This window comes from Telopea speciosissima, chromosome 1, assembly GCF_018873765.1.
Source record: "Telopea speciosissima isolate NSW1024214 ecotype Mountain lineage chromosome 1, Tspe_v1, whole genome shotgun sequence".
NCBI lineage: Eukaryota > Viridiplantae > Streptophyta > Magnoliopsida > Proteales > Proteaceae > Telopea > Telopea speciosissima.
Window position 1 is genome coordinate 29,419,097 of NC_057916.1, and position 12,043 is coordinate 29,431,139.

At 34.9% G+C, this 12,043-nt stretch overlaps 1 protein-coding gene across 1 annotated transcript; it reads left to right on the top strand.

Moving 5' to 3' along the window:
* The first annotated feature begins 3,063 nt into the window (after positions 1-3,063).
* LOC122643896 (NAC domain-containing protein 100-like) lies at positions 3,064-9,014 on the top strand. The gene is made up of 3 exons (XM_043837470.1): positions 3,064-3,400; positions 6,495-6,760; positions 8,373-9,014. Exons 1-3 carry the CDS (start codon positions 3,232-3,234, stop codon positions 8,799-8,801), a joined length of 864 nt encoding a protein of 287 aa, XP_043693405.1. The 5' UTR covers positions 3,064-3,231; the 3' UTR covers positions 8,802-9,014.
* The last annotated feature ends 3,029 nt before the right edge of the window (positions 9,015-12,043 follow it).

Consider the following 12,043-nt stretch of genomic DNA (forward strand, 5'->3'; position numbering starts at 1 on the left):
ACCTCTAATAAGAAACTAATCTGTCTAGTAAATGAGAATGTAAATAAATAATTCTTATTATTAAGAAAATTATCTTCATTAAAGTTTAAAATAAAAGATTATTCACAAGAGGAAACATTGACATTAACATTGCTACAAATCTCTTATTTTTATTGGGTGATCTCATTCTACCCTTTTTTTCTTGTTACCAATTTAACCTAAATATAATAAAAGTTTTAGCTTCTTTTCAGTTCAAAGTGTCTGTGTTTTGCAAGACAGGATAGCTTCTTTGTTGTTTTTTTCCCCCAAAGAGATGATCTCACAATATCCACCAAATTACTTGTGTTATACTACCAAGACTTTATCACATGTTAGTGGACCCTAACTGTCATCTTTGAGAGATTTTCTTCTTCCCATGTTAGTGGGTCCAAATTAACAATTTTTGATAGGTTTTATCCTTTTTTACTTTCTCTCTCTTTCAATGTGTTCTGTGTCATCTGTGTACTTTCTTATATTAGAAAAAAAGAGAAACCCCATCTCTCTTCTCTTTGTGTGGATGCATGCTCTCTTATTAGAGGGGGAAAAAAAAGGTTTCGTGAAAGACTAAACTTTGTGCAATGCTATATTGTTTTCATATTCTCATTTTAAACTTGAGAGAAAAAGAGGTTTAGGGTTTTTTTTTTAATTCTTTCCCCTTGGAGGCCAAGAAGAGGGGGAGGGGGAGGCTCTAACTTGCCCTTGTGCATGCAACTGTTGACTTGAAAATGATATGGAAATACAAAAGAAAGAAAGGTGAAAAGGAATAATATTATGGAATGCCAAGTGTACGGTCACGAGTTGAGATCCTCTGCGCATATGCTTGAGGTGGCAACATCTGTCCCTTTTGCTTTTATAAATACCCCTCTTCATCCTTTAAATGGCAGTAAATGAGAAAGGTATTGGTACTTGACACGTACGTATTGATGATCGTATAAGACATTAAAAGAAAAGCCCGTAACTTATGGGAGTGGATTAGGGAAAAAAAAAAAAAAAAGTACACTTGAAAGGATGAGAAGGGATTGCGTGAAGACATGACTTCTTCTACAACATCAACTCCTACCTAACAAAACCCTCCCAAGAGAAACCCTAACCCTAGCTAGAATTCATAAATATTATTATATTTTTTTTATGGTAACTACAAATATTTTTCTATTCAATCATTGATTTTTTTTGCCACTTTGGTCACTCAATAATTTACTCACTTAATGCATGGCTCCATAAATTAATTGTCCCACTCCCATATCCACCATATCACCCAAAGGGTTAAATTAAAATTGCTTGAACTCCAACCATACACTGGCAGTATACAATGTCTAGAACACTAAGAATTCTCATTATCTAAGCCACTTTCATGGCTATCAATCAGTATATAAAATATGGTTGCTTCAATGATTTAGACCAGGTGAAGCAAATTTTATGAGCTAATGTCAAATCTTCTTAAAGGGTATGGGAACCAAAAGTTTTGAAGCCACCCAACTTGTTAAAAAAAAAAGGGAGAATGTTTTTGACTTTTTTATCCACATTCAAAATCTTATTAATTAGGTGTTGTTCAATCATATTCAGGTGAAATTTGAGCTCCATTATTATCAATTTTTTGTGCCAATCATAAGGATCCTCACATTCAAGTCATTATCTGTATTATATGGTTCCAATTGTTGTAATCCATCTCAATATTGATGCACAATGTGACAACTTCTCTTGTCTTTATTTTCATTATTGCTCACTATATACCAATAATTTGTTCTCTTATTCATTGATTTAATTCCTCAATAAAAAATTATTATGGACCCCAAATCCATCATCCTCATTGGATATTGAAGCACATATTGTTCATATAAATTTAAATTTCTAAAATAATTTATCAATAATATATGATTTGTGGGCTCTGTGATCTGGCCATTTGTTTTATTCAATATATATATATATATATATTAATAAGTTTTTGTAAGCAAATTACATTTTAAAAATTGAAGACTACTTGAAGACCAATTGAAAAATTTTGGACCTTTGGTCAATCATTTAGTATCTCCTCTAAGTAGCTTATTGTAGAACTATTGGTGGGTTTATCTTATAAAGCAAGTCTTGTAAATTATTCTTAATATATGTAATTAACATTCCAAGAAACTTCTCTTAATCTTCCAATGCCATCAAACTAAATCACCTTTTACTTTCCTTGTCTTAATTACCTATTTCCTATGATTCTTAATGATATTTCTTTTTGGCTTCTAATCCATAAAGACATGTGAACATGGTAAGATCATATCTATATATATAAACCCTCTTTGTTATGATTAGTTATTTTGAATTTTATTAAAACTTTTTGGAATGGCAATCATATTTTGTTTTACTTTTTAAGTAATTGGATTTCTCTTGAGCTTTCACCGAAAAAAGGGGGGGATTAGCTTGGGCCATACTCAAGGCTGACATTCTCAAGCTTATCAGTTCCTAGCTAGGGCTGGGCCACACACATTGATTGAATTATTGCTCCACACGTAAGCTATATTAATTTGGAATTAATATTTTCTGTTTTCTATTTATAGTAGAAAGAGAGAAAATTTTCTATAATTAACAGTAGAGAGAATTATTCGGTACACCGACATGTCTCCGCGCGACATGGGCCCATGATCAAGATTTTGCTTAGATCAGAATCCTAATCATTTTGGATCAATGGACAAGAAGTTGGGTTGCCTAACATCTAATATGAAAGCTACTTAAGTCTTTACTTAATTTTGGATTAAAATTTTATCTTAATCATAAAACAATGACAAAAATTAGGGTTTTTGTAATTTGGACGTTTTCTGTTTATTAAATATACTTTGGATTACTCTTTATAAAAAATGATTATTTTCCAAACCTTTCTCTCTCTCTCTCTCTCTCTCTCCTTTCCTAGAGCTATCCTAGTAATTGATTTCTTGTAACTGTGGATCTTCTTCTCTTTCTTGAAACTCTCTTATTATATAAATAATTCAGAAGCATCAGCAGCAGCCAGAACCAATATTACCTACTTATTAAAGACCTTATCATCTTTCTCTCTATATATATATAACATTCCAAAACCCCCACCAAAGGATTTTTAAGGTTCTTTTTAGATTATTATCTACTACTCCCAAGAACTCCTGATAGTGTATTACTTTTTTAGAATTTAAAACTCAAAACCCAATCACCTTCTTTGGCCATTAAAATTTTTTCTGTTTCCTTTTCAAAATAGCAGAGATGAGTTTAAGGGACATTGAGAGCACACTGCCTCCAGGGTTCAGATTCTATCCTAGTGATGAGGAGTTGGTTTGCCATTATCTTTACAAAAAGATTGTTAATGAAAGAAGCTCTAATGGAACTATGGTGGAAGTAGACTTGCATACCTGTGAGCCCTGGCAACTACCAGGTGAGTTTACAGTTTAGCTTTTCTTTGTTTCCATTTCTTATGTTTCTTCAAAATCTCTCGCTCTCTCTTGGACTTGCATACATGAGCTCAAAGCCATTGTTTTATCAAATCAAATTCAAAATTTAAGCTACACCAGTTTAATGGTTGAACATTACAAAAGCACAGGGATTGATACACAAAAGCCATCCACTGTGTGTGTGGTTGTTTGGAAGAGAGAGAGAGAGAGAGAGAGAGCTGTGGTTTATACAACAATAACAACAACAACAACAACTTAGCCTTATTTCAATTAAATGGGGTCGGCTACATGGATCTTTGCCCTCTAATTAGCTCTATTTGAGGTCATACTTGATATGACACACCGACTGTCAATATCAAACAATGGATGTTGTACTTCATGTTCTCTCCGCAGGTTGGTGCATGTCTGGATGTCCTCTCTCTCTCTCTCTCTCTCATGTGCTTGAAAGAATTTAGTAGCAGCCACCAATCTTAACTTGTAATGGTTTTTGTTCCTTTTTGTCCTGCATACGTTTAGTAGTCAGTTTAAACCCTCTCTCTCTCTCTCTCATGTTTGAAATGAAATCATGTAAGTAAATATGATAGTTCTTTTCTTTGTTTTTATTTCTCTTTATAGCTAAATTGGTGGTTTAGATTAGGAGATGAGCAAGTGAGAGGACGAAGAAGGGTTTATAGAGCCTAAACTTTGTGTGGTTGATATAATAGTCATATACGTATAAAAGGAGACAATTAACTTTGGCCCACGGAAGGATATTTCAAACTTCTTGTGACCTTTGTAAGACACAAGTATTCTTTTATGTACACTAATGTCATATTCTTTCTTTTCCTTCTTAAAGTAATAGATGTTTCGTGACCAAATTAATTATCAAGGATACCATGACCTCTTCTCCTTTTCCTTTTCCTTTTTCTAATTATGTATTAAGAAGATGATAACTAATATAATTAAGTAAGAACTACCTTAATATAAAGGATCTAGCTAGGTATATCCGAGTTTGATTCAATTAGAAACTAGAAATACATGATACCACGGAATCCGTAGAAACCCGTATATATATAATTAATAATCATGTTGGTGAAGTTCTTATAATTTTTTAATAATAATTTTTTGGTAAATAGATATGTTTTTATTCTTTAAACATCTTGTTAAGAATATTAATTATAAGTAATTGAGTGAAAGGTCAAGTGCACATGATTCACATTAAATATATATATATTGAGGTTTTCATAATCAATAAAATGAGTTACAAGTAATTACTAGCTAGTAGCTATAAATGAAGCTATGGAATGGAAAGGTCAAGTACACATGATTCACATGCTAACAAGTCAGCTTCTTTTTGTTTGTTTCTTTGGATGTGGAACCCTAATTTAAATCTCGAACTATGTGGACATAGTCAAAAGATATATGACTGATCCAATTGTTTGGATTGGCCAAAATATATGGTTCACCGTCTACGTTAAGTATAAGAACCCCGTTGTATTGAACTATCTTTTGTAATATGAGCCGTGTTTCGATTTTTCTAATTAAAATATAAAAGATTTTTTGAGAAAGTGCTTGTTGAGTGTTATTTTACAATGTGCATAAATCCTTTTGCCATACTTTTTGAAAGAGTATCGCGTACTCGTACTTCTATGGCCTCTATTGGCTAAGATCATATTCATTGAAAAGGATGACTTGACTTGAGTATGCATGGCATGCAATGTTATCCTTCCAAGCATGTAGTATAAAATCTGAGGCTGTCAGCAATTATTATTATTATTTTTCTCATGTGAAAGATTCTATTATCAACTACATATAGTTCTTTGTTAGAGTAGTATCCGAGAATGCAAATTCGACTTGGAATGCATTCCTGAATGCATACCAAACACTGCCTAGTTAGGTAATTCACCTAGAATGTCGACTGTACTGCCCTTTAACATACCAACATAGTTGTAAACATTCTTGAATTAGACTAGGGGAACAAAGTGAGACTTTGTATATAATTTATGAAAATGGGAAATTAGAAACAATAAGATGGAAGAAAGAATGAGTATTAGGGAGGGAGAGAGAGAGAGAGAGAGAGAGAATAACATTCCTCTCCCTACTAGTACTAGCACTACAACAGTGCATGGAAATGATGAAGCCTGATAATTATAACCAAGATATCTGATTTCAAACTTAATTTTATGAAAATATATGAAAATTATGCATTGAAAATTAAGAAAAAATATATTAACCATTTTATACATTTTTAATAACCTAAAATTTAATTAATCACTCTTAACTAAAAATCCTAATGTAAACAAACCCATATTCTATTTTAAGAGAACTCACTCTCTTCTTCTAATCCCACTCCAGTGGAGTATAGTATCTCCAACCAACCTCCATTTGTGGTTCCAATCTAGACCCAACAAGAGTTGTTACACTATAATGTGGCCAAATATACAAAGACAGAAAAAAAATAATAAAAAAAAGAGAGAGAGAGAAGATATTATCCCTACAAACCTAACTTGTCTTGTTCTTTAGCCACTTTGAGGAGTTCTATTCATTAACTATGGAAAAGCCATAGTAAAGAAACTTCCACAATCTTTGTTCTTTTCAATAAAATAAAAATTAAATCTCTCTTGATGTGGCCATCCTTTTAGAAAAGAGTGGTGAAGCTACACTTTACTTCCCTGGCACCTACACTTAGTTATTATTATTATTATTACTTCTTTTTTATGTACATAAAGATTATGATTCCTTCTAATCTCATTAATTAGTCTTGAAAGCCATCCAACTCCAAAAAGTATCTTTTACATGGAAGATTATGATTCCTCCTAATCTCATTTAATTGTTCTTAAATGGATCATTAACTATTAATGCATGCCCATAATAAGGATTACTTGATATATATATCCATTGTCACTCAAAACCAACTTCCAAATTCATCCATATATATCAAATACTATTTCAGATTATTCAAATCAGTGTTATTTGAGGGAATCTATTAAGCTCTTAACTCTATTTCTAACCACTAAGAAGAGAATATTGAGAAGCTATGATTTGTTTAATTTGATAAAGAACATTCACAGACTCACTTTGTGTTTGGTTTTGTTCCAGATGTGGCCAAGCTTGGTGCTAATGAATGGTACTTCTTCAGTTTCCGGGACCGTAAATATGCTACCGGTCTGCGAACGAACCGGGCAACGATGTCGGGATACTGGAAGGCTACCGGAAAGGATCGTCCGGTGTATGAACCCACTTCTCATGCAATTGTGGGGATGAGGAAGACTTTGGTTTTCTATCGCAATAGAGCTCCAAATGGTATCAAGACTGGTTGGATCATGCATGAGTTTCGTCAGCAAAACCCTTTCTTACCTCCTAAGGTTTGTTACCACCACCATCACTAGCTCTCACATACACACACCCACAAAACAAAAACACAAAAAACATTCCCACTTCGCCTATTAATTAGTCTACAATCCCCTTAAACGCTTAGGAGTGCATTCCTTTATTTATCTGTTCGAATATTTGGGATGTAAGCATTATAGGGAACCAGAGCAGATTTTCATCATATTTATGTGTCGCATACAAAAAATGGTTAAGAATTTAGTCTCACATCGACTGCTTACTAACATATAACACTTGATAATTTCTTAAATGGAAGATATGGACTGGGCTAAAAACAGAACACATTGGGTCGTGGGTGCAATCATGTGTGGTCCCAAGGAATCATTTGGGTTGAGATTTTTTTGTCTTCTAGTAGGTCCCTCTTCCATTTTCAACTTTTAAGGACGGAAGGGTTGTGTCGACCTCATTATTTTGAACCCACTTGCTCAAGAGATAAAACATTTATGTGGGCTTCCTTAATGGCCCAACCTCATTGTGGGTTCACTTTCATTGTGTCACGTGGATAGATGATGTGTCAAATCTAACTTGGATAGATAAGATAGATTAGTCCGGTGTCAAATTTCAAAGTTTAATTCAGTCAAATAATTTGTCGTATAGTAGCCTGTATTCTCATACACTCTCTGATAGTCGTGAAATTTTTTATATTTTATTTTATAATATAATTAGAAAAAGTTTGTACACACCAAAGGTTTGTACCGTCCTCTAACATTCTCTTTCCTCTTGACACACTCTTTTCTTTTTGATATGTGAACCCCTGTTAATAAACCATGTGGCATACCCTCTCATGCTCCCATTTGTTGGGCATGAGGATTCCATTACACGCTAACAATGTGTGTCCTCAACTTTATAATATATTTAGCTTACTAATTTGACAAACTCTGATTGAATGAACTTCATATGTGAATAAGGGACCCTGAGGTCTATCTATTCACAAAATTTGAATGATCCATTCGATCTGCCATATATGGACATTGAGAAATGGTTCACGTAGGAGACAATTTGCCCTTTACAAGTTAACAAAGTTTCTCATACAAAAGTCGCCCCGAACCAGTTCGATTATCATACCAAACTCATCTCTAACCTCAATTGCACCACCCAGTGTTCTAAAGGACTTTAAGAGCAGACCGGGGTTATGAAAATCGGAATCAGAATTTAATCGATCAGTGCCTATTCCGATCTGAATCAGTCAATTCGACCAATCCAATTTTGATTCTTGAAACAGTGGACCGAATGATCCAACTACATTACCTAGCTCAACGGTTGGATCATTCTGATAGCCAATTATGGCAGTGTTGGATATAGGTTTAAAATATATATATATCAGTATTTGATATAGAGGATGGTTTTGCCCCAAATTCGCTTTAAAAAAAAAATTGAAATTTTAGACGATTTTGCCTTTACCACAGATGGCTAATTATCGGTATCACTGATACGATACCGATATTTGAAACCGTGATTGGATCCTTTCTCAGAAACATTTGCATGGAAGTGTAGACTCTAATTATTTCCATGCACGAAAGTTATTTGATATATTGTCTAAGAGAGATTTTTAATATGTTTATTTTGTCTGAACTTATTTGAATGCAGGAAGATTGGGTGCTTTGCAGAGTCATGTACAAAGGCAAGGGAGAGCCCATGGAAAGCCTCAACATGGAAAATGAATTTGACACATCAACAACCAGAGCCTCTCCTCCAAATTTGTCCTCATCATCGCCTCCCATTTACCAACCTCTCCCGTCTGTGTCCACCCAACAAATCAACTCATTCCCTCAATTCATACACTATCAAGACCACAATTTGCTAAATTTAGCAATATTGAATGCCAATTCTCCACAGGAATTAGAGAACAACAGACCCTTCTTTGAGATTCACTCTAGAAGCATTGGTGATGAATATGGATTTCTACTTGATATGGGTTTGGAAGAAAACAACAACTTCAGGAATGAAGAGGCTTCAAGTTTAGAAGACATTAAGTTTGATGATTATGAGAGTATGGTTATTAATTATCTGGATTAATGGATCAAAAGTGAAAGGAATAAGTATTTATATATTCTCTACCCCATTTGTTCATGCATTTTCAATTCATTTGTCTCTACAAATATAAGGTGATGATGTTTGTTGAAGGTTAGATGATTCAAATGTTACAGCTAGATGCTCTTTGGGGCTTGTAATATTTATGTTATGATGTAAATATCAAAATGAAAAATATATCAATTATTTCTATTTATTTTAAATCTGTTCTACTAGTTCTTAATTTCTTGTTGAGCCAGTATTTTCAGAGCCCATTTTATTCTCATTTCAGTGATTTGCTTACACCAGAGCTATAAAATTTATGCCAAGAAATATGAGAAATGAGAATCTTGTAATAAATTTCTGAAGCTACTCCATAAATCATTTTCTCTATCTTTCCATAACAAACACAAAGTCATGTCCATACAATCTTATGGTTGAATTCCCTAAAGCCAAATCACCTTAATCTCACACTACCCTTCCTCACTTGAGGTTCAACCAGTCCAAAGTTGTGGCTCCACAGGCCTGGCTCCAGGCTTTGGATGAGCTGTAATTAAATTAGGCCTAAATTCTGGTCCAAGTCTATATTTTTTATTTCCTCTGATCGTTGTGCCAACTGAGCTTGATTGGGATATCTCTACTACAGCTAATGTTGCCTAGCTTGGAAAGAGAATGGTTGCGATTCCAAATGCTAACAATTCTAGTTGTAATTCTTATCCTTCATTATCTCTCAAGGTGTAGATGCCTCTTACGATTTTGGACAATTGATGAGGCTCTGTTTCAAATGGCACATGAACCTCGTTGAGTGCCTTAAGCACTACATTGCGATGGTCAGGGGAAGCCATGAGTAATCCCCAAATTGAAATGCTCGCTTGAATGCTCTGTTTCAGTTCTATATTCTGAAGAGCTCTTCGGTCCACTAGCCTTCGTGGATGCTCATTGATGGGTTGTAAGAGCCCGGATGGGTCAAACCAGTCCCGTTCTTTTTCTATTGCATTAATGACCGTGGGACTTGAGGCTCCATGGGCTGGTAGAGGGTTGTCAGCCACATTAGGCTGGTTCTTAGTGCGTACGGCAAACTTTTTTTGGATGGCATGCTTGAGTACGTACAATATAATTATCTGTAGAGTGCCCTTTTTGTGTATGGTATGCATCATATAGATCATCTCGATACTACTTGGGAATGAGATCGGAAATCGGTCTTGGAGCGACTATGGTAAATAGGCCTTTAGCTTGTAACTATTTGAAGACCAGACTCAAGGTCATAAATAAGTAAAAACTCTTTTTGTTGGGGTCGTGGACATTGATGATGCATCCAAATTGAAAGGTGTTTGAGCCAACAAGTTACGAGCAATCTCGTTAACCTCATTAATTTTTGAAGTTTTAGGTTGATAGGGTTTCTTTCCATTGTTGTTCTTTGTTTTCGGGGGTAGTTAGTAATTTCTCCTCGAACATTGCATCCTCTAATCAAGATCCTACCTCGGCTAGAGCTTTACTCACCATAAAGATTCTAGACCATCATTTGGACTTGCTCCCTTTCGGTAGGTCTATCCCACATTAGGACTGTCTTGCCCCTGAATCTTGTTAGATAAGTTAAGAATCCCTCATCAGGTAGTTGCCTAGTGGTTTCAAGATCCCTTCTTGTTAATTCCATTTTCTTCTTGTACGAATACTATTTCTTATTAAAGGCCCTAGTCAAATCTTCCCAAGTACCAGTATGGGAGCTATCCAAGGACATAAGCCACCTGTGTATTGGACTTTTTCGCTGGTGAAATCTTGACCTCTTAGTTGTCCTATGAAGGCTCTAAGGTGAGCATTTGGACAACTAAGGCTTGACTCTTTGAGAGGGTTGAGTTAAGGATAATTATGAAATTGCTTGTGAAAATAAGTTCTTGATGACATTACTCAAATCCTCTATAGTTATCCTCAAAAATTTCAAACGAAGGTTATCTATCTACTCCAACGGAGGAGTTCTCATTGGTGTTCATGATTGATGATGATCGAGGTGTAGACTGAGTTGGCAACTCTATGATTCTGACAAGTCTTGGACCCTCCTGGCTCCACACTTGAGGTGCGTGATTTCCAGTTAAACGTGAAATGGTGCCTAGACGAAAGATTCTCACATTAAGTCTCACTTTAATTTATCCTAGCCTTTTATGTCATGACTCAAGAAAAAATAGGGGGGGGGGGATTCAAACACATGATGCACAAACAATGTTCGAACAAATTGAACCGTTTGATTCTCATGAATGATTTAAAATTACCAATTACTATTAGTTATGTATCCTAGGTATATGTTCACATCAATGTCCCTCCATGATGCATGAAGTTATTTTGCTATAGGACATAAGGTTCCCCTACTATAGAAAGGAGCATCGTGTATATCTCACCCGGTCTGCACCGAAGTGGTCAAGTAGTACGTTTATGCGTCTCTTTCATATACCTAAAGGTACTGAACTAGAGTGTGTGAGTTCACCATGGGGCCTCTTGAGTCTGCACTCTTGTCCCATAACTAGTTCATGTGGTTTGTCATACATCCATGAAATGAGTGTATGCACAAGTGTATGAAATGATGAGAGTGAGTACAAACAAGCCCTAGCAATCAAGGTACAACATATAAGGCCCAAACAATACAACAAAATGGGTTTGGTGAAGTTTAACGTATTCCTCAATGGATTCGCCATTGCGGGGCCAAAAGGGGTTTTACGAACGTTCTCCCTCCTCTAGAAGAGTATAAAGGGTTTTTTGGTTTCTATTGACTTGGAGTCGCCACCTAAATTAGGGTCTAGGACCCAAAATAAATTAAAATAAAACTAAGACTCCTCTCCAAACTGATCTAAATATAGGTTAGAGTCAGTCTCAAGTTGTGGTCCGAGGAAGGTGTTAGGTACCTCGGTCTACCCGATAAAAAGCCACTTCAACCCTAGGTTTGTTGATTATGAAAGGGCCAATTACATACAAACTAGTGTATGTACACAATATAAAGGAAGAGTGGGATGACATACCTCAATTATGTCGCAGTACTACGTGGTTAGTATAATGAATGTAAAGCATACATGATATGATAAATATGAGAATCATAAACTAAACATGCAAGGCTAATCATACAAACATGTTGGAAATTACAGAAATGTCATTTAACATGTATAATCGTTGTACATATTATACAAGACGTGAAAATCATGAAGATCATATCATACACACATGTTAAGCACTCTAAGCATGATAAACATGGATATAATCATAAA

Excerpts from the sequence above, each read along its gene's own strand:
- LOC122643896 (XM_043837470.1), top strand. The coding sequence starts at position 3,232 with ATGAGTTTAAGGGACATTGAGAGCACACTGCCTCCAGGGTTCAGATTC. Across the intron at positions 3,401-6,494 it reads TGAGCCCTGGCAACTACCAG|ATGTGGCCAAGCTTGGTGCT; the intron begins GTGAGTTTACAG and ends GTTTTGTTCCAG. Across the intron at positions 6,761-8,372 it reads ACCCTTTCTTACCTCCTAAG|GAAGATTGGGTGCTTTGCAG; the intron begins GTTTGTTACCAC and ends ATTTGAATGCAG.